General features: G+C 32.3%; 2 protein-coding genes across 3 annotated transcripts in view; one reads left to right on the forward strand and one right to left on the reverse strand.

Moving 5' to 3' along the window:
* Window positions 1-21,209, reverse strand: part of Lsm11 (U6 snRNA-associated Sm-like protein LSm11) — a 33,948-nt gene extending 12,739 nt beyond the window's left edge. The window contains exons 1-2 of the mRNA XM_085193415.1: window positions 20,841-21,209; window positions 8,662-8,780 (exon numbers count right to left, since the gene is read on the reverse strand). Coding sequence (XP_085049541.1) covers window positions 8,662-8,780; window positions 20,841-21,135 — 414 coding nt within the window. The 5' untranslated portion in view covers window positions 21,136-21,209. The remainder of the gene's footprint in view (window positions 1-8,661; window positions 8,781-20,840) is intronic.
* Window positions 1-24,584, forward strand: part of Eip74EF (Ecdysone-induced protein E74) — a 166,732-nt gene that overhangs the window by 38,712 nt on the left and 103,436 nt on the right. The window contains exons 3-5 of one of the 2 annotated variants that reach the window (XM_085193412.1): window positions 1,216-1,274; window positions 23,428-23,564; window positions 23,910-24,239. In XM_085193412.1, coding sequence (XP_085049538.1) covers window positions 24,168-24,239 — 72 coding nt within the window. In that variant the 5' untranslated portion in view covers window positions 1,216-1,274; window positions 23,428-23,564; window positions 23,910-24,167. The remainder of the gene's footprint in view (window positions 1-1,215; window positions 1,275-23,427; window positions 23,565-23,909; window positions 24,240-24,584) is intronic. The other variant, XM_085193411.1, reaches the window with a different exon arrangement.

Genomic DNA, 24,584 nt, shown 5'->3' on the forward strand with positions numbered 1-24,584 from the left:
AACATGTACAAGTCAACCGCTGTCGCCGACATGCAATCGAGCACTGACTTGCCGACAGGCGCACGCGCAGGCGGAAGCGTGCGCAAGGCTACGCTCATGACCTCACGTCGTCTTTGTCTAGCGCTATCTAGCGTTTGTTTACCCGCGAGGCCGAATGCATCATACCTTCGACTAATAAATGTTTATTCAAATATAATAAAACGGTATGTCCATCTGAGGTCGTATTGGTTTCGGTATGTCTATGTGAGGTCGTCGTGGTGTGGGACAGCCTCTCATAACAAGCGTGATGCTTGTAAGTTCGATCCCCGTCGTTACCCCAAGGTAACGATTATATATGAATTATTTTCATTTTCCAACGTCGAGTTCCAAAGCCAGCATGTAAAATTTTTAAAAAATGAGAGGAAAGTAGCAAATGGCATGCCTTAGCACTAGGTTCCCTACTAGGCTTTCCTAATCCACCCTGCTATAGAGTAAAAGCACGAAGTTGTTAATTCATATGAAAATTTTCCGGCCTTCACGTTTGAAAATTTTTGTTTTACAGATAATGGTCCCCTATTAAACTATTATGTAATAAAACGTTTTGTTCTCAAATTTCACCTATTTTAGAAAGATTACGATTACGGTAAACGGGTAAAGGAACCTGACTGCACTTAGCCCTAACTAAATCGTTTAAACAAAAATCCGGAATGAACACTAGATATAACATTCAATGTCTAGGTCCACTCGATTGTTCGATAGCAAGGCTAAACTCATCATACCTTCGCCTATAAAACGATTATTAAATATGTAGACATTTATCAAGATTTTTATAAGAAACCTTGTAGATAATTGAATAGATAATGAATAGATTTCTAGATGATATGACTTTATATTTAACTTTAATTAAGCGCGGCGTTAAGTTCCACTACTCAAATGCAATGGAAAAAAAATGGGCGGAATAGGTTTCCTTTGCTATTATGAAAAAAACGTAAAGCCATTTTTTTCAATTATAAATACAATGACAAAAGAAAAACTTTAGCAGTTTTCACTGGGACTAAGTTACTACAGTGATTGTAGTATAGTTTAAATCAAGCATTGCCTTTACAATAAGATGAAATGATAAGGACGAGGTTAGGTAATTTATTTAATAGCTCATTGTGTTAAGTAAAATATTGAATTAAAAGTTTTTAAAATCCAACTTAACCAGTCTTTGTATTAAAATAACATTTTTCTCAGGTAATGGCGTGGAGTTGAACCTTGGACGACGTACGACTGTTCGCGAGCTGCGATAGACTGTAAGTATTTACTTGTTATTTATTGACTTATCAAATATAAAAATGCATTATTTTTAACGCAGAATTATTATTTTAAATTTTACATAGCTAAGAGAATCCACAAGGTATTATTTGTTTTAAACTTCATGCTCTATCCCGCATATAACAGGCTAGACAGAGGGAAGCTAGTGTTAAGGCACTCCGTTTCCTGCGTACCGCCTAACATTCAAGAGATTGCGTGTTGAGTGCCGGAGCGCAACGCCGTGGCTTGTCTTAGAGCGATGAATAAAAAAAACTCAAATATTCTGAGTTATATACACAAAATATATATATCAAGTATAATTTAAAACGTATCTCAAAACTGGAGCAAGTGCACGGCACCTGTATAATAAAACAAAATCGAGTCACTTAAAAACAAAACTGGTCTAAATACATGTAGCACACATCAATGTGAAACGAAGGTAAAACTTGTATGAAAAAAGAGCTTATTTTGGAACGCTCGGATTAAAGAAAAAAAAGTTAAATATCCTTTAATATGCAATTTAAAACTTCTGTCAGTTAATAAGTGTGTATCATAAAAAAAGGAATTCCTAATAAATAATAAAGTTTGATCAAATTTGTTTTAGCGTTTGCGAGCATTTCCCTCGTCACATTGTCTGCTGTATGGCAGCAATCAATGCCGCATTATATTAGTCTCAAATATAAGATGACGATTTTTTTAGTCTAGTGGGCTTCCGTGATTCCATTTAAGTAAAAAATAATAATATCAAAAATACGATGACTCACGTAATAATATTTATATTTACAATTTTACTAAATAAATAACTAAAAGTATAAGCGAAAAAGAAATCTCTCGATCGGACGAAACGAGGTTTGTACAGTATGGCCAACGCGTAGTGGCCGCCCTGAAACTACGCTTCCTGAACTCTTGTCTCTCAAAATCCTAAAATCAAATCCATCTACAGCTAGCTTCAGGGCGGTCACAACTTGTCGACCGTACTATATGTAACCTCACTTCGAATGTAACCGACCTTGTGTTTCGCTACAATTCGGGGTGAGCAGCTTCACACCTCCGTGAAAAATAACATAAAAAATCTGCCATAAAAACTTCGTTTGGTATTCATTATGATTGAGTTTCTATTTCAGGTTGTATTTAGCGGTAAGTTCAAAAATTGTTTAATAACAAGCGCTCAGCGTTAAACTCCGCCACTCAACACGTAATATTCGTAAGGAAAACAGAGAATGGAGATTTTTGACAGTAGGTTCCCTCTATGCCTATCCTTTACAATTTACGACTATTTATATAGTAAAAAACAAAACAAAATTTTGGGTCTTAAGCCTTTTTAGAATTTTAAAGTTTATCATTTTTGAATAAATAACACTAATTTTAGCAGGTGGCAATTATACTAATGTCTATATATAACAAACAAAACTTGCAACAAATAATTGGCTCTTAATTAGTTAATTATTAATATCAATTTGGCCTTCAACGTAATTATAATAATATTCCGGAATAAAACATATAACACAAACAAATAAACAAAAATATATTAGATAACTTATCACCGAAGTATTCAATTTATCTAAGGGCTTATTCGGGAGGTACCCTATTATCTAAAGATACCGAATTCAAGGCGAACCTAAAACTACTAATGACTGATAAACGGATTAAATGTATGAGGAAGTATATCGCACGATTCGTCCTAGCCGGCCCTTGTCGCACACACACCCACAATGTGTAACCACACACGCACACAAATGTATAATATGGCAATGAGATAACATCACAACAAGGTCTCTAGTACTGTAGACAGATAACATATTATATTAAAAATAAACAATAATATACAAATAGTAAAATGTATGGTGTAAACGTAGCCTTTTCAAGGAGAAGCAAGTGTTAACACACTCCTTTTTAGAGGTATTCCGTAATAGAGCTTAAAGTCAGGTCTTCTATCCAGCATGAAAATGTTTTCAACTAAACATTACATAACATGAATATCGAATTAATAACAACAAAAAAATAGCTAAAATTTATATAACTCAAAAAAAAAACGCATTTTTTTAAAAAATCATACTTATACAAAAACGTAGTAGTAATATTTAGATTTATATATGAAACTAAATGTAGAGAAGACGCACTGTTACACACAAGAATATATCACATCAGTGAAAAATGTTTAGATGCTGATAAGATAACAACTTTAGTATGGTAACGTAATAGAATTGACATTGTTGTTACAATCTCTCAAGGTCGAACAATAACAAACAAATAAACTGTCTTTTAATCCTGCCCATCCAATGATGGCAAATTATTATAAACCATTGGATTAAATAAGATAAAAGAAAAACACGAAATATCCGCTAATCATTGTCTGACGGATAATAACAGCCAAAGTTACGTGACGTGGAATCGAAGGACCTAAATCTAAAAAGCATCTTTTTTATAGCCTGGGAACCTAGTGTTAAGACACTCCGATCTCGTCAAGTCACTTTCCATCGAATTCTGAAGTCTTAGTGTGTTTGAGTGGCAGAACTCAACGCCGCGCTTTGCTCTGAGAAAGAAATTCTCAATTTCTCAATCGGATTTTACAGTTTATAGTTCACATTAAGGAAGTTACGAACAGCATATAGTATATCTAAGAATTTAGAATTGAACTTGATGAAATTTGTGAAGATAATATAGGTAATAACCATAAATTATAGGACAAGTTAGTCAGCAAATTAAATTAAAGGATTTGTAAAAAGCAAGAGCTTGTTACAATTGGACCGTTTATTTTGAAAGTGGTGTAAGTCCATTTTTTCCAAAAATGAGCTATCACGTAATTCATGCTTAATTTAATGTATTTTTTTTATATATAACTAGTCCGTGTTTAATTTCTCAAAAAAAACTCATGTTTTGAACAACTTAAAATCAGTCGGTAAATGAAATTGCATAATCATCGACATACTAACCTTTAATTTTCTCGAAACAAAAGAAAATGGACTTACACCACTCTCAAAATAAACGGTCCAATTAATACGCTTTTTAGATAGTTTTTCCTACTTTATTTGTCAACAGTACACACGTGGAGCACGCATGCGCGTAACACACAGTAATGACAAAGTCTCGCGACAGGCGGCGGCCTTCATTGGAGCGCCGTTGAATATTTTTAAAATAAGAATGCGCGTGCGCATTATTTTTCGATTCGTGCAACAATACTTCAGACATTGGCGTTCTAATTTTATGTACTAGTTGTTTCCTTTTTTGTAAAAAATGCTTAAAACAATTATTATTCTATATTTTACGGAATATTAAAAAGCTTAGTGATAGTACACACTTCACTGTTAAAAGGTTAGAAGTCTTTCAAATTATCAGATGGAATAGTAATAAAAAGGAAATTACCGATTTTAAAAGCCTGTCAATTATGTAGATTTCTACTACTATATTACTCACCTCTTCTCCATAAATGGGTGGCTATCTATGCCTTAAAATACTACTGAACCGATTATAATGAAACTTGGACTGTTGCCTGAGATAGAATATACCTGATTTAAATCAGATAATAATAAAGAACGATCGATTACATGTTACTAAAAGCCCTTATGCTATATATTTAAAGATAATTACTGAAAGCATTGTCCGAAGTCACATATTTCACGGACATCATTAGGTTCAACAGGATCAACTGCACTAATCTAAAAATATTAGACAAATGAATCATATGGCCATAAATCATAACACGGTTGACACTCTAAGCTGGACTTACGACAAGACCATCTATTCTACAGTGAAATTTAAGCACGTTCGAAAGCTTTCTATGGCTGATAATGTAAATTTGCGAGCGAGTCACTTAAATTTTAAACTACCTGTGGGCGTAAATTGTTTGTGATATTAATATTGAATTAAATTTTACATTTTTAACAATATATAACTTTTCAGGAAAGTATTTTTTTTTATTTAGCTTCACGCAGAGGGGACGTAGTGTTAAAACTCTCTCGTCCCGTTAAATTAATATTCTGATAACAACCTTTATACAGAAAGTTATATGCCTGAATGTCACTTTCATTCTATATTTTAGTTTTTCGGAGCTCAAAACTCGTGTTGAGAACTTTTGAGAAGTTGGATATCCAGATTTCTCCCTAAGAGAAATGGGAGAAACAGCCTGAATTAAAGTCATTCGGCGTGTTCCCTTTCTCTTCGTTTATCTGTAACAGCGGACTTTCATCGCCGTACACTGCATTGTAGTTGTCGACTAACTCCGACGAATAAACCAATCTAAATAACAACCTAATCTCGGGAAAAACGACGGTAGATAGCAAACATTCTCAATTCAATGTGAACTTTATTTATATTTGTAATAAAAGTTGGATGTCTAGATAACATTTGACATTCAGAATTCTTTTGGAGCTTTCATAGAGCTTTGTAACTTTTAATTTATCGAAATAAGTTTTTGATATTTTTAATTGCTTGGAGAACTTTTTTGTGTTACTTTTACGTTTTATAAGTTCATATTATTTATTATTCTTTGTAAATTTAAACAGATATTATTTTGTACTAATCGTAAATACTTATTTCGGTAGTACTTTTACCAATACCAGAAGATAAAAAATATTAGACACTGCCCCGAGTTTTCTCCCTGCAACCCGATGAACACCCATGGAATGCTAAGAAGCTTTTAAGCTTTCTTCTCTTTCAGAGTTTCTTAGTTACATATTCTATTTTCAGTACACATACAAATATACATACACACTTAGTTCCACATATTTGTTTTTTGTAATCAAATAATTAAAATTCAAGGTAAAGATAGGTCGGCGCATGTACACACAAATTGTACAATTACGAAATTTAGTTAAAAGGGGGAAACGACGAGGTCAGGGAGACAATAAACATTTAACTCCAAAATTTATAAGATACGTAATTATATGTGAATACTAAACACTGAGAAAATTGGAACAAAATTGTTATTAAATTTTATTGTTTTCACTCAATACTATAATTTGTTAAATGTGAGGAGAATCAATAATAATAATATGTCAAAGTCAATTTACTGTAACGCGATAATTGTGGGTACGATGTCCGCGAGGAGAATTGCATTGCATTTGAAAAAGAATTGCATTTCGTCGTGATAGTTAGACAAACTGCAACGTTAATTTCCGCCATTCAACACAGATTGTCTTGAAAATTGGGCAGAAAATGATGAGCGAACACTTAACTAACTAGAACTTTTTTGCCGTTTTTATATACATATACATAATGGGGTGGAACTGATCGTGCGCGAGACCGACTCGCACTTGCCCGTTTTTACTATTCATTTACATTACACTAATTATATATGCGAGATGGACAACAATAAAATAAATATACATATTTTAATACCAATACTAGGTCTTAAATTTTCTTGTCTATATAATGTATCATGCTATGCTACGAGCAGGAACCCAACTAGAAACCTCCGACTAAGTATTCATACAAACTGCATTCATATATATATGTCACTATAATAGTCAACACGCATACAAAGATGGGTCAACGATTGACGAGACCACCCACGATTCAGGAAATTGGAACTCCCAAAGAAATGATGATGGATGGGCGATATCTCTTAAGCATTTCACTGTTAATAAAATAAAGACGTGAGAAGTTACAGATATATTATAAACAGGAATTTATCAATTTACTGTTAATATAATTGTTTTATTAAATTGATCGTTATATTTGCGAATATAAATATTTCTAAAAGATTTTTGTTTTAAAAAAATTAAAAATAATAAATTAGTGGCTTTGTTGGCAATTTTCTTTAATTAAAAAAGTCGTCACTATAGATATATTATTTTTCATTCAGATGTGATGTTAAAACCCATTGCCATTGCTTATTGAGTGGAGGAACTGAACGCCGCGCCGTTTCATTACCAGAGCGAGAAAATATAAAAGAAAATATTCAATATATATTGAATTTCATTTCTCAGAGTAGGACTTGATTCAACAGTCGCACTTACAGTCACTCGCTTGGCTCAACTAATATATTATAGTCTATTATCCCTTTAAAACAGTTTAAGCAGAATATTTTCATGTCTAGCACGGTACCAACATTCTTTGTGCGCTTACATTGCAAATGGAACGCTTTTAATAGCCGTGCGCCAGCGCATCGGGTGACGTACGACAAGGCTCTTCCTAGGTCTTTCTGAGTCACTGGGCTGTTTCTGGTACTTGGCGCAATACGGTTGGATGTATTATGAATATCATCTTTTTTATCTCTTGTTAGTTTTTGATTAAGTTTCGTATTTTATATTTCTTCTTAGCTTTTTCTTAGTACAATAGTGTATGTAAATTTTAACGTTTAACGTTTGAATTAGCTACACGCTTATAGCACGGTTGATAGAGGGATGGAGATTCTCCACTTTCCGTCTGAACAACAGACACTACTTGTTAAGTAGTAGAACTCGATGCTGGACTTTATTTATTTCATCAAAGAAATTAAAATTGTTCAGACATTTGAGTTGAGCCAAATATCACGTTACAGTCTGATGCTGTCCCATTCACGGTCTCCATAAATTATGAATAATTCGATTAGTTTTACTTAGACATCATCACAATCTGTTCTAATATCTGTACTAAAATAAAGACTGGTTGGTTGAACGCGCTAATCTCAGGTACTATTGGTTAGAATTCAAAAATAGTTTTTGCTGTCGCTAAGCTATATTATGTAAATCATGCGGGCGAAGCCACTGACAAGAGCTAGTAAACCATAAAATTATGTTAAATTACAAAATTTTACTACATTCTCTTTAATGATGTTCAAACTAGGCATAGCTACATCTATTTTGGCACAGCATCGTCTGTCATCGGTTGATGTGTTCCGGGTTGGCAGAACGCCAGTTGCACAAAGGATGCAAAAGGCCCTTTGTAGTTATGATGGCCGAAAATGCACGCATTAAACTAACATTATCGTTGAGACTGTGTAACAGCTATATAAATTTTATATTTTCCGGGATAAAATGCAGAAGTTTTATGGTGAAATTGTATTTTTGGAACTATACTTTAATTTTCATTTCCACGCTCTGGTAATAAAAGCGGCGTTGGGTTCTGTCACATAACATGCAATGCTTGGAAAATTAATTTAGGTACATATTTTATGGAAATAATTTTTTATTGTAAAAAAGTAATTTTACTAATTTCCACACAAATTTGACGACAAAATAGACAAGCAATCGTTATCACAAGGATCTGTAGATATAAATTTGCCATTATATATAGAAACAGGTAATTCTCCTTCTCTCATACATAGGTTAGAATAGCAAAGATTGGCAAGCCTCCCAAGCCAAGGGTTCTCTCCCATTTGCAAATTTGTCGATCGTCGACTCATATTTCATAAAATTAATTACAATTAACGGTGTAATATCAATTCTGAGTAATAATTAAACTTACCTTTATCCTCAACCTTTGGTCTACGCAATCTTTAAGGGCACAGAGAGGACCAATCATATCGTCTATACGTGTCAACACATTTTTAACCTTTTTCCTTATCCTAGGTGTTGTAACAAGTCCTGAAAAAGAAAAACATAATATAATTTCAAATTTTAATTGTTTTTGTGTTCGATTTTTGGATTCAGTTACCTAAAATCGTCATTGTCATCGTCATTATGAACATTCAGCTAAGTAATGTGTCACTAGCTGGCTCTCCACAATAAAATATTTAACCTTTAGGTACAAGTACAGCTTTAGTTTATTATGAAACGAAACCGACAAAACAGAAAAATAAAGAATTAATCATATAATTAAGGAAAGATAAGATACAGTCTCTTCAGCAAATAAGGCATTTAAGAAACTACTAAGTAAATAATGCTATTCTGACATTATAGTATCATCATAATCATATCTTTGTATATAACGAAACAATCAATCATTCAGTACACCTGCCATCTTGAAAAGAAGTAAATTATACATAATAATTACTATAAAAAACATGTAAAAGTAAATTTTTTATGATTGAAAAACATATTAAATTAATTCCTTGACTTGAGCTTGAGACTTATATCTAGATATAGTTTATCCTTTCTGGTAGACCTTTTGAACCGATTTCAAATAAAGATTTTTTTTACTTTATTTAAAAAATTGTAAGGTATTACATTAAAATATTAAAGTGTGATTACATAAACTAAAAGTCATATCGATATCATTTCTTTGTTTTGGTTTATCCTATCTTTTGTTAAATTACTCTTTCACTCTCTTAAATTTTAATAATAAAAAAATCGTAATATAATGTACCTTTCTATTGGAAGGGTAAATTGGTACTTTAGGCCAATAGTTCACTTCTGCTTTACAGTGCATAGAAAGTTGTGAAGCAATCGATGCAACTTATAAAGAAACGTCAAGGGTCTTGACACTCTGTTATAACATAATCATAGGCTAAGTAAAGGTTTCTTACCTCATAAAGACATGCTCTTTACGATTATTTAAAACCTATACTAAGCAATAAGTATATGAACTATAGTACCGGTTACCACCACACAACTTTTAGTGTAAACTAAACTACCCTAATTGTAGAGACCTAACCTAGTGCACTAGAAGTATAAGTAGATACGTTTACTTTCAATTAACTGATGAAGTCTTTTTTTGGCAACGCAGTGACTCTCTTCTTTCTAATTTCTGCCCAGTTTAAAATTGAAGTCACCGTTTCGCAGAGGAACATCATTTGACTGTAAACTCGATGGTTGTGAATTCGATCCCTATTCGGGGAAAATATTTACATTATTCCCCTCTTACAAAGATAAAACGGGAAGTTCAGTTCCACCCAGAACCTATCTCAAAATCTGGTGGAGAGTGGAGTATCTTGACACTAGGCAAGCTTCTTAAGAATAATTGTAAAGTTCCAAACTAATACTTAGGTAGGAACAATCAATTACTGAGCTGAATAATTAATGTTCTAAACATTAACATTAAAACTAGATTCACCTCATGACCAAACTGTTTCCTTTGAATCTCTTCATCGCTGTTAGAAAGTATCATATAACAATTAAGAAAATGGCGGTGTTGTGGCGCAATCGTACTGTAACTTAACACACAGGGATTAAAGGTCGTGGGTTTATATCCAGATTGGAGGATTTTTTATGTTTATGCTACTAAAATTATACTTATATTTGGCTATAATATAAGAAATTTAAGCGGTCGAAGCCGCGCATAGTTATATATTCATTTCTTATAGTTTTCAAAACTCTTGATAAGGTGGTTTCCAATTTTCGTTACATTAATCATCATAAGCTAAAAGTGGTTCAACCACTGAACACGTCATTAAATAGACAGAGTAGAACAGATCGATTTAAAATCTTATCTGTAAAAAAATTGAAAATGCACCCCAAATACAAACAAGAAAGCCATCACGATCGATATTATTTTCACAGGTGTTTTTCGTTACACTAAGCACCGAGAGCAACGACTCTTGCGAATACGTCAACCTTTACACCGCAGTAAAGAAAATATAAAACATATGGTTCCCTTGTAAAAAGATGTTTTTTCATTTATATTATGATAAGGAGCTTTATTTTTTTAATTTTGACCATTTATTTTTTTTATGTACACTACAAAGAAATAATTAAAACGTATGTGTGGTAGTTCAATTTCATCTACTTTGGTTAAACACCCTAATCTCAGGAACTATTTTTTTCCACATAAGAATTATTATTAAAATCAATATATTTGTGTTTATAAGAAGATGTATCTAAAATAAATATCAAAACAAAAGCGGAGATTACTTCGTAAAATTGCGTGAGAACGCGTTCATTGATTCGGTCAAAAATCTCAAACGGCGAACAGTGATACGATTGTAATTAATAATTGTATGAAACATTTACTATCTATTTCTTTTATATTTATTTAGGTAAATATCTTAGTGATAAATTATTCCGCTGTTAATTTTTTTAGTTTATTTATCTACACATATTGCGTAATGGAAAAAAATAATCTTTTTTATTTAAACCATAATATTCGAAAGATGTTTTAAATAAAGTAAATAAAATTTGCTATATTGTTTACATATACCATAACAATATAAATAGTTAACATTTATATGCTATTATAATACTTATTATATCAGAAACTGACGCTGTCATTTGTCTGGTATAAATATTGGTAGTGACATTTTAAACCACATAAACCACGTTCAACCTTATACATTAAAAGTTATATAACACTCAGAAATATCATTAATAATTATGAATTTCTTCCTTTAGATCTACATTTAATCTATCAAAAATATGTAATTACGTATATAATATTAGTTTTTATAACAAAACATCACCTAAAACAGAAGTGTCCATGCAAAAACAACGTAACATGCAATAAATCTATGCAACATTGCTGTAGCATGCGGTCGCCGATCGCGAATTACTTTCACTCTATGGGGCGGTGACCGAGCGCGGGGTCGTCGGCCGCGAGCGCGGGAAACATCATACCATTCAGAAAAGCTGGGTGTAAGCCACACGGCCTGCTTTTACCGGGACTCTGGGTACAGATTAAAAATATTCATTTATTATCTGTGATTATAGATAAGAAATAAATGTTATTTTAAAATATTTTACTTATTAGTATTGTAAATTATATTTTTTAAATACAAGATAATTAATATTTAGTCAATTTGTGCTTAATATAATTTACATATTTTTTAATACAAACTTACGCCGAAAAATAAAGGCATAATTTTATGCCGTAAATTCGTATTAACAGTTTATTACACTGTCATACATAAAATAATACAAATAACTGTTTTGTTGTTTGTTGTAAAACATTAGCGGGCCCGCTGTCTCAAATTAGAATGAAATTCTGGTCACGTTAAACATACGCCATGTTTACACAGATGCGCGCCGAATCTGTTGCATCACTTCCGTTTGCGTTCCGTTGCAAGCGTAACACGTGCCGACTTTATCTAATTATTAGATTGTTTAAATAGTTTACATTAAAGGTTTCCTATCAATTTACATTTACAATATTTAATTAAAATATATTTGTTAATAGTATTTTTTATCTTTATTTTCTGGGATGTATACAGGTGTGATCATTGCTATCAATTAAAGAAACGAATACAATATTTTGACGTTTATATAACATATATAATACTATTAAATAATATTATTTAATAGATAATCATTAGTGTATTCCTAACCTACTGAGTCTAATTTATAGCGAGTCGTTTAGAGTGAAGTAATACTGCGATAAATATAGCTACGATAAGATGTAGCACGCGCAGACGCTTGCCGGTGCGATAACGGCGTTATACTACATCGGCAACTTGTTTGCAATATTGGGTATTGCAGGCATCTTTATTTTCACTTCCTCGCTCTGGTAATATGATAGAGTGCGACGTTAAGTTCCGCGACTCAACACGGAATGTCACCAGAATTCAGCGGAAAGGGGGGAACGGACTGTCTTAACACTAGGTTCCCTCTGCCTATCCTGCTGTGTGCGGGATACAGCGTAAATCTAATTTGTTTTTATTTCTAATTTATTATTTTAACCAATATGACTTCCGTGAGAAGTTTTTAAGTTCCCCTTTTTCCACGCGAAATAAACAGTAAAGAATTTTTATTTATATATTCAATTAGCAATTTTAAACAAGAGTAATTTTTATTGCATTCGATTTTTATGTTTATGCCTCACTTTGTCGAAACATTCAATAATAAACAAATGAAGTGTGTTTTTTCAGTCGAGGATCAACGACCGATGGTCCAAGCACTCCCTGAACCATTTATTTTTATACATTATAAAAGGAAGCAGTTTTCAATTGAATACTTACATATGTTTGTTTTTATACAAACCTTCTTAACAGATACATATACAGTGCTTATCACAGTACATACATGTGTAATTTAGAAACATAACAACCTAAAATAAATTGTTTAATATAAAGAAGCAAAATATTAAAAAAATTGTAACTTTCTTTTTTATGTCAACAAATTTAAATAATACATTTCTATGAATTTATAAACACAAATTTATAATTAATATCGATACCATAACCAAATTCAAATTCAATCCATGACATGAATAATGGAAAGTGACTCCCACTTGTCTCTCCTTCAGGTGCGAACTGCGAGACTTTTTTTATTATACTTCGGGCAATGACCTAACTAGAGGCAGAGGGTGCAAAGTGTTTCTTACTATAGAATAGAAAAAAAAACCTAAGATATTTGTATATAAAGCATTTTTAGATGAAATATACATGTCTAGTTAAATTATCAATTGATCTCAAATATCCCAAAATCATTAAAAAAATCTGATAAAATTTGAAATAAACGGACACACATTTTCAGTACAATTCAATCTGAAAAAGATACTTGTACAATTTTCTATTTATCGTATTAGTAGAGATAATTCTATGGGATGTCAGTGACCCACACTTCAGGGCGAGCAATCTTACGTGGAAAGTGCTTATGTAAGTTGCATAAAGTATTTACGTATATTAGATTAAATATGATTAATTACTAGTCGAATATTTAGAACGCGCAATTATACATATTAATGTTCTCTTTGATCATTAATGTAACTAACTACTAGTGAAAGTTTGATCGCAATCGATCTATCAAATAGCATACAGATAATAATAATTTCTAAAAACTAGTAAATATAAAAAGAAGATTAGAGAAGAATTTAAAGATTATATTGAAATAAGTTAAGAACATTGTATAAACAAACTGTTAAAAAAATTATATACTTTTTACTAATATTCTTAGCAACATTACGCTTGTAAATCGGATCTTGCACATATGGTTTTGGGTTCGCTTCTCATGCGATGAAAAAAAATATTTTCATATCCTAGACTAGTTCTTACCATATTAGAATTAAATGACTACAGATTCAAAGGATTACCGCATAACGATTACGTGATGTAACATGGCTAGGCTTTATTAATTAATGGAAAATATATTTATCTCTTTCTTACGCAAAAATATTTTATAAATTCAAACCAATAGGTCCTGCGGTTAGCATGTTAAACCAAATATACTCTTTACCTTTATAATAATACTAAAGATACGATAAGACAGGATAACACGCAACATCATACAATAATAGAGAGCAGAGTGACTAATCACTACATTCTCAAACTACCCTAAATAACACTAGCTACCTAAACTACCCTACACCACACATAACAATAATAAATAAGATATTAGTAGCAAGAGCAGTGTCACTGACCGATGGCTCCAGGGTGCAAGCGTGCGTCCCACTCATGTGGAAAGCGGTTATGCAACACGCGAAAGTAGGTACGGCGGGGTATCTCGTTGACATGATGAGTTTACGCTTCAATTACTTGTTTGTTAGATCTCGCTACATATTACATATTATGTAAATATCTAAATCATATATAACATGTTGATTTTATTGGTTGTGGTCAAATATATATAATTTTCGAACTCAACGCCACGTGTTCTTCGTTACCGGAACGAGGAAATGAAAATTTTAAATATTTCACACCCACGAGTGGGAATAGAACCCACAACTGTCGCGTGTACAGTCGCCAGCTTGTGCCCCTTGCGCCACGACGGTATCTATCTCAAATAATAGTGTTTTTAATTATTTAAATAAAAAATGAGTTTTTTGATACTAGCTTCTCTTTATATGTCGAATAAAAAAAAAGAAGAAAAATCCTGTTGTGTTACATAATAATACTACTTTATCTTGTTACTAGACCGACAAAATAAAATTAATCATTACCCCGAGTTTGATTCGTACCCACGGACATCGACTGTAAGGCAAAAGGCATACAACTTACAGAATATTTTACTGTAAGTAGAATAATACTGGCTCTTATTACAAAATCAATTTTCAAATATCGATTTCGATACATCGATGCAATCTTCACTCTAAATCTATTTACAATCGAATACAATCTCGTAATAGTTGGTTGTTACCAGCTTCCGTAATATAAAACAGTATGGATACTCTAATTAAGCGATGATAAAATCGTTTGTTTCAAATTAGGCTTGAATTACTGTAGCCTAGTCCAGTACAGTGCAAGTACTGGACCAGGTGTGCTTGTGGTTGAGTAAGACTTTCTACCCATTTTTGTCATATAAATAATTGGTCATCGGTAATGTCTACGTTCTTTGTAGGTTTAATTCCCAATTGGTAGTAAAATTTTAACAAATACTTCCGGGAGCTGCGAAGTAGGGCAACATGAGGCGTTTTTTTTTCTTATTTTTTTATTGATATTAGCTAGACTTAAAGGTTGGGCTAAAAATATATGCGGCGCTATGTTCCGCAGCTCAACAATGTAAGGCAGAATTAACTGATATATCTCTAGAATAAATTTGTAAGAGAAATAAAGCAATAATAATAAAACATTAAAACATTCGGCCGTATCACGCAATTGCATGCCGGCCCTATATAAAGTTTGAAACGCACTGCCATTGTTCTGTTATAATAGGTGAAATATACTAGCGATTTTGTAATGGACTAGAGAAGTGAGAGTTTTTGTTTTATTCATTAGAAAATGCACATTAATTTTAGTTACGGAGATGTTCTTTATTTCTTATTTCATTTCGATTTGAAGTTTCGAATGTTTAATTTGATAGTTGTGTAGACACTACCTGTGTGCTAGTAAACGCAATTGTTGCGAGTTTGATATCCACTAGTGGGAAAAATATTTTCACTTGATGATTGATGATTTTCGCTTTTTATTACCATAAAACAAAGGGCGGTATTTAGTCCCGCCACTCAACACGCAATGTCTCGAAAATTAGCCGAATAGAGGGGAAGAAGTACGTCGTATACAACGTGAAGGTAAAATAAAGAATATCAATAAAATAAAAAAAAATCTTTTATGTAAAGACATACCACATATCTTTAAAATGCACCATTAAACCAATCTATTGTTTACACGAGGTTCATGCAAAAAAAAACAGTTATTCTTTTATTTTAGTAAAAAAGAAATAATATTGTTGATGAGAAATACAACAAAAAAGCAGAACAGATAATAAAAATTATTATTCAATTTAATAAAACAAAGCACAGATACAAAAAAAAATAATAAAAATCATCATATTTTTATAATAACAACCCACTGCGTTGCAATAACAGACTGAGTGAGACATTGTATCAAGGCTGACGGGTCACGGACGCTATGTTAATACATATTGTTGTTGCTAAAGTACATCATACTAATATAACTAACAACATAATATAAATATATAAAACTCATCTTTTACAGTGGAGAACGCAGTGTCCGAACACTAAGTTCTCTCTGCCTACCCTTCTGTGTTTTTTTCTCTTCTTTTATTGAATCATTGATAGACAACGCACAGCCGAAATTACATTGGTTCCTTGGAGAAGGTGGATTTCCCGAATCTCTATGATAATTAATATAGAGAATAAATATAAATGAATCAAAATTATAATAAAAACATACCGTTCTCATTAATTCAAATACACCATGCAAAGATTACGTAACAAACAAAAAAAGGGAAAAAAAATACAATTTTACGTTCAATTAAACTTAAAGAAGGCTTTTCAATACATATCAAGAAAAGAGATCCTTTTCCTTATGCGCCAAATAACCGTGATGACCAAAATGCGAGACGCTCAAGGTAGTCTGGTGACAGTGTCGCCCTAAGTGCAGCTGTAGTCACCTCATATCGTTTACTTTATATATACGTATAAAGACAGTTTGACGCCGTGCTCCACGTAGGAGGAGGTTGCAGGGGAGGCAGAGGGAACCTAATGTTATGACCACTTTTCGCCAGTTTTAGGACGTGGTATGTTGAGTGCGGAAACTCAAAGCCTCGGTTGGTCTACCAAATTAAAATGATTGAATTATAACTATTCTTCCGAGTGACATCAAACCTACGACCATAGCGTTTACACTGTTCCATTGCGCTACGATAGCCGCTATATACATACAAATATTAAGTTTAAATGGATATATTTTCAAAAAAGTAATCAGTGAGCAGTAGTTCCTGGGAATAGCTCGTTTAACCAAACAGACTCTTCGGCTTTATAGTATTAATGAAGAGTAGATACCAAAAAAAATTTTGCCATAGATATTTTCTAGAACTTTTAGATAACGTAATATTCCAGCTGACAGGCCAATCGTGGCGCAAGGCACAAATGTGTGACTGTAAGCGTGAATAGTTGTGGGTTCGAACCTCACTTGAGGCAATGAAATAATTATTTTCATTTCTTCGCCCTGGTGTCAAGGCAAAGCGCAGCGTTAAAATCCGCCACTCAACACGCAATGCCTTCAGAATTCAGCGGAAAAAGGTGAACAGAGTGTCTTAACACTAGGATTTCTCTGTCTACTCTGCTAATACAGCGTGAAGCCGATTCAGCTAACAATGAAAGTTCTATAAACTCAAACAAAATATATAAAAAAGTTAATATTGTTTTCACAATCTAAATATCTGCTATAATTTGGTTAAACAAAAATATCCATAGACATGCTAATAAAACTTTTATAGGCTCTAAACTAAGAAATACGGACGTATATCGGTTTATGTCACACTAGCTTTTGCGCTTGACTATGTTCTCTAAATTTGTATTTTTAAGGACTATATATTAATTTTATTAATTTTTCACCTTCACGCTCTATCCCGCAACTACCGCGAATCCCTTCTCGCTAGGGAATGAATTATATTGATTTCCTCGCTCTGGTACATAGGTTAAGCGCGAAGGTAAACTCCGAGAACGAGTCCTTTTTATATTTCAAAATATAACATAGATAATAGAAACTAGAAATGTGTGTTCGTCTTAATTAGAACACAGGGGACCAATTGAAGTGAAATTGATACTAATGTTCCGTCATTAGAATAAATTGCTCAAGATCCACTATGTACCACACGAAGCAATGATACGCATTAACCAATTTTTAAATAAAAAAACTTGGCTTTTAAATTATTCTTTATATGACTATTTACGCAAAATGACGTAATCTATAAAGAAAATCTCATCAAAATCCATTTATAAATAGCAAATTTAAAAAAAAGTAATCGCAAAACAAACAGAATCTAATTAAATTAAGAACCTCCAAATTTTTGTAATCGGTTAACACAGTTAAAGATATTTATGTAACACCTACATACCTACTTACATACCTACATATGTACTTTAAGAAGAAAGCTCTTAAAAGTACAAGTATCAATATCAAAACGTCAAAAAAAATATTGAAAATGAATCGAAATTAGTGATAAACAAATGAAATGACGTTTCATCGTAAAAGTAATAAAGATAAGACGGTTATTCCCCTAATTATTTCATTCACACGCTCTCTGCGTCCGCTCGCACGCGTCGAAGCCACACAAGTGGTTGGGTGGCCTGGGGTTGCCAGGCGTATATATTGTTATGGGATACCTACTCTTATAACCATCATTTTACATTGTAATTTATGTTAAGTATTATATAGCTAAAGCTCTAACAGGCTAAGTTTTAAGATTAAATTAAGACTATCTAGGCTTTACGTATAAGTGCTTATTTAAAAGAATAATCACTAATAAATAAATAATTTATATAAAAAATTCAAAGGAAACATCTAAAATCATATCTATTAAAAGAAAAAAGCACTTACATCTTTTTACTACTAACTAATCGTATATCTATATCCTATATATAGGAAAAGTTAATTGTAAACGCATTGTTGTGGGTTCAATTCAAACTGGAGGAAATTAAATATTTAATATTTTCATTTTCTCGCTCTTGCACCGAGGCAAACCACGGCGTTGAGTTCCGTCACTTAACACGTAATGCCTTCAGAATTCGGCGGAAATTGAGGAACGGTCGTACTGGGAACGGAGTGTTTAAGTCTGTCATGGCCAAGTGCGGGATTCAACGTGAAGCTAAAAAAAAATCAACTTTCCGCACTACATGGTAACCCTATAACCGTTTATCCCGGCGGGGGTAACGACCGTCGGTGACACAGAGCCGCGCGTTGAACGGCCTAGACTGACCTCGTGCGTGACCCGGGCACCACCGCCGTACGCATGGAGGGTTGACTGCCACTGGGCAATGGGCATACTGTTATGTCATTAGTGACGAGCTATGCGGAAAGGGGAATAATGGTTTCTTGTATTTTTTTTTTGGGAAAAAGGGAAAAAAGAGAAATATTGACTATTTAGATTCATGCTGTGGTGTCATGTATATCACTGTAAACTGCCTAATCAAACAATTGACTACTGGCATAATTTATATTGTAGTTAAGATTTACTTACAAGTTAGATATTACATAAATTAAACTAGAATATACCGACAGTTACAATGATATACTTGTAAGAAACAAATTGTTACTGAATATATAATTTGACAACTTTATTTCCTCAACAAATATGTATATTAAAAGACCTCAATGTGTAAATATATTTTTAAAGTCGAAGCCGAAACATGCAACTGTAAACGTAACAGTTGTGGGTTCAATTTATCTTTATGGAAATGGAGTGACTTAACATTAGATTTCCAGATTCCCTCTGCTTATCCTGCCTTGTGCAGGATAAGTTAAAAAATAAAAATAACTCTTTAGATTACCTAAAATTTCACTTCAATTTTCAAATCTGGCCAGACAAAAAAAAGACATTGTCTTATGCCAAATGTTGAGAATGAAGTGTGTTTCACTCCTACAATATTCCCATCATTTTGTTATAAATTCATCGTTTTATATGATGAATTAAAAAAATGGTGTATGTCTATTTACATAAAATATTGTTTACAATCATGTGAGACTGACTCTTGTACTAAGCTCTGAGCTTGTGTTACTAGTTGCCAAGACCCCACTTGTGGATGAATGGCATATACAGTCATGCATGAAAGTTAAATATTCACAGTATAATAGTTTTGGGTCTAGTTGTGACACAGGGGCACAAAGTGAGACTTGTAAAACATATATTTCCATTTCTTCGCTCTGGTGTTGAGGCAAAGGGTTGAATTCTGCCACTCAATATGCAATACCACCTGAATTCGGCAGAAAGTGGGGAACTGAGGTTCTAACCCTTAGGTTCCCTCTGCGTACTCTGCTGTGTATGGGATACAGAGTGAAACTGATTTAATTTAATTATTTTTAATAATAATTTCAATGTTGAATTAAGCACTAATAAAGTAAAATTCTATTTAATAGAAATATATAGATCTAATAAAGACCACTAATCTTATATTTTCATTTAATAAATTATTCTTCAGAATAAGAAGTTGAATCCACAACCATTGTGTTTATTGTTGGACACTAACGCTTTTCAGCACAATGGATTTAATTATTTGCAAACATACTTAATAAAAAATGTAGGTTCATCAACCATCGGATGACCTCATGCGTAAACTATAAATTACATACACAAAGGGTTAAGTGACTCTATTATTGTCTAACTGTAACTAGACATAAAAACTAATATAACATGCAAACTATTTATGCATAATTGAATTAATGATCTAGTGTACTGAGTGCTACAAAGTATTGATAAAACATTTACCAATTTATACTTTGTTTTGTCATTTTCGTTTCGTTTCGTTTATTTTTATTTAATCATTAACAATCAAAGAAAATTATTGTATCTGTCATAATTATTTAGCCATCCGCGTATTATTATACGCGGATGGCATATCATAGTGACAATAATAAAAACATAACCTCAAAATCGTACCTTCATATTGAGCGAAACGCTGTTTGTTCTTTTCTTGTAGCAAACGCTCTTCTTCTTTTTTCTTCATTTCCTTTGCTTCCTCTCGTTTAATGACAAGATCTCGGTGTCCAACAGGAATAATAGAGGTACTTTGCAAGTTATCATATTTTAAAGCCGCTTCGAACTGTTGTAAGTTGTCGTACAACGGCGCTGTTGTTATGGGAAGTTTGGGTTTGTTTGCATAAAGCGCTTTAACAGGATCAAATTTTGAACTGCAAGCACTAATTTCAGATTCAGACGACGATTCAGATGACATTTTAAAGTTTTAGCTATATTTTTCACAATTTGCAATATATAAGCATTGAATTTGACACCTTGACGTCAAAGTGACAGCTGTATTCCTACTTACGTAGATTCAATTTAGATTATATCTTTTTGTTACGTTTTGCAAAATATAATTTATTTATAACTTTAAATAATTATTTATTAAATTATCAAAACTATGTAAGGCTTATAATAAAATATATGTTCATTCTACAATATTTTATTTTATTATTTAAAATTAAATTATTCAGTTTATGAAACAAACAAGCGAAGGAATGAATCAAACCTCGAGTTGTTAAACTTGAAACTTGTTTTTATACTGACATTGCATTCTCGATAGATCTCGTGATAGAATGTTGAAGGCTCTTCCTAACTCCAATAATGTATTTAATTACGGCTATTATGAAATCAATAAAGTAGAATAACGTTGCACATATTTTTTGCAATTATTTTTATACTTGTAGATTTTTGTCTATTTGATAACAGATGGCGTTCTAAGAGAATATTATCAATTGTTTAATGTCAGCAAATGTAAATATTATGTAAAATTACGATGTTTGCTGATATTTCGAATAAATTAGATATTATCTCGATATGTCGAACTCATTGCCAATGTTGCGATAGTGTACAACAAGGTCGTCATAGTAGCGTGCACTAGGAAGTAAATGAACAAGGTCAACTAGAATTTATCTAATATATAATAGTTGTAACAAATATTTTATTATGTTACTAGAAAAATATGTTATTTTTGATAAATTCAATTATTATAGTGTAACATTAACTGCAAATAGATCAAAAATTGACAGTAATTTATTGTAACTGCAACTGTGTAAACAAACATAAATATTAATACAAAATGATAAATTATATTTTTTTTTATCATTTGTTATGATATTTTCTATTTATTTTAACGCCGCGCTTCTCTTCGACACCAGAGCAAAGAAATGGAAATCTAAATTTAAATAAATATTTCATCTCCTCGAATGGGGATCGAACCCACAACCAGTCAATTTTACAGTCACACTTTAAGCCCCTTCGCCACGACTGGCCTCAAAAAATACTAATACTGATAGAATCTACATCATATTTAATCTTTTTATAATGTAAAGTAAACAGAATGCATCTTGCCGTGTAGCTATTATGTAACGACGCCGGTTGGCATGACAACCGCAAGAGCCGAGTCAACGCACCAGTCACGCCGCGCAAACTCAATTTCACTTTTCAACTTTTCACGATGTAAAATTACACTTATAATATAAAAATGGCGGTGCAATATGTAAATTTACAATGAAATCCGTTAAATCGATTCATTGCGCAATCAACTTTCGTAGTTGTGTTTCTATTAAAAGACTCTTCTCACGAATTTTAATTATTCTTTGAGATGAACGACGATTCATTATGTATTATAGAGTTATATATGTGAATTAAACATGAGCATTCTCGCTTATTATACTTTTATATTACATTTTATATTATCAAATCAACTATATGAATATTGTATATATAATTATTTAATTATGCATCAATCAAAAAATCTATGATCGTTATTAGAAATCTACTTTAAAATAAAAAAAAAACAATGATTTGTACGTAATGTCAGCGTCTGCCTAACTTGTAGAACGCTTAAAGTAGGATTTCGTCTTGCAGCTTTTAAGTTGTTGAAATATTATTTACGTCATAACTTTAACACTAAACATTAAATTTTCCATCAACTTAAAATTTTAAATAAAATTAAGACTCACTTTTTTATAACACTCAACGTCACTTTTTAAGCAGCATTCATCATAATCTATCACAAAAAACAACAAATCTATGTAATTACAAACAATAATTAATTAAAACAAAGTGAAAGAGAGTAGGAAGTATGAAAACAAAAGTATTTGAGCACATTATAATTGTAGTGAGAGGTCTTGTACAATGAACTAGCTATGCTTTTTATCATATCTTTTGTTTTTTTTTACAAGCATATTACTTTCCGCGCATTGTCACTATTGTTTCGCTTCAAGTTGATGACTTCGACGGTTATTATAATTTTTGCAGCATTTTTTTGTCATTCTCTAAATAAAATTGGGAGTGTGTTGATATTATTTTAGTTAAATATAGAAATTATATATGTATGCCCGGACTGGTTAGATAACGAAAGTTCAGCGTTAAGTTGCGCCACCGTAAGCAAATGCATTTCAGCAGAGTAACGTTATTAAGAACAATAGAATATAACCCAACTTGATGAAAGCATCATTATTTTAAGCTTATTAATTAATATATTAATTTTTGATATTTTCAGAGCATAGTGTACGCAGTGGTTGTTGGTGCGGCGCTGCCTCTATGCCGCATCGACGCAGGTTCGACATACACCGGGACGTCGCCAGGTGAACTCGTCACACTACTACTATACTATAGTATACTTTATAATTATTATTGGCAAGTATTTACAAAGATCGTTGAAATAAAACATTTGTTTTGTAAGAAAGAAGTTAGTTATCTAACTAAAGATTTAAACGTCGAATAATTTTGCTAGAGACAGCATCTAAAATTTTTTTTGAAATTACATTTTTGAATTAGGCAACGTTTATTTTAAAAATATTTATTACCTGTTAATTGTTAAGAATCGATAAGCTTAAAGCCTTCCTAAAGATCAACATGATTCCGACTTAGTATAAAAAAAATACAAAAATATACAGTACAATTACTTTATATACGTATGCATATCATAATTAGGGCAGATTTTTTGAAATGCGTGAGAGCCTACTCTTTCTATTTTCACAGGTCATTATTGAAGATAACGGGAGAGCTGGGTGTTAGATAACCTGGCCGGAGCCAGCAGCGACAATACAATGTGTTCCATTAAGTACCTAATAATAAAATAATATATACAAAACACATCGAATAATGTACGGTCCGTCCATAAACTGCCAAACTTTTGAAACGAATTTATTAATTTAGTGTTTATATTCGTTGTGTGAGTGTAACGCCATCTGGCGTGATCGAGGCGAGGTGGCGGGGTCGTCGTCTGTGCCTTTGGCGATGCCATTTATCGAAGACGATTGGTGGCCGGAGAATGAGGGCAGGATGGTCGATCTCTCCAATTGCCTTCAGGTATGCTGTGGTTTTTTGGTGTTTATAAATGCTTGTTACAGTTTAAATACCCAAATGGAAATTTTTGTCTTTAATCATTGTAAATGAGCTTTGTAATTGAAACGAAAAGTGATTGATATTGTTTATTATTGATGTACTTAGCTTGATCGACAAAATATTTTAAAGCATTGAAACCTCCTCGAGTGAATATCTAACTCACAAACATAGCTTAAATACATGACTACACCACGAACTCATTACAAATTAATTGTATAAAAAAATACATTACAAGTAGTAGCGCAATGGGATAGCGCCTGACTTATATTGCCAGGCGATAGCTTTAATTCCCTCTCGAAGAAATTACTT

Source organism: Heliconius melpomene, chromosome 11 (genome assembly GCF_056956725.1).
Source record: "Heliconius melpomene rosina isolate 202511_hmr_F chromosome 11, ASM5695672v1, whole genome shotgun sequence".
Lineage (NCBI taxonomy): Eukaryota > Metazoa > Arthropoda > Insecta > Lepidoptera > Nymphalidae > Heliconius > Heliconius melpomene.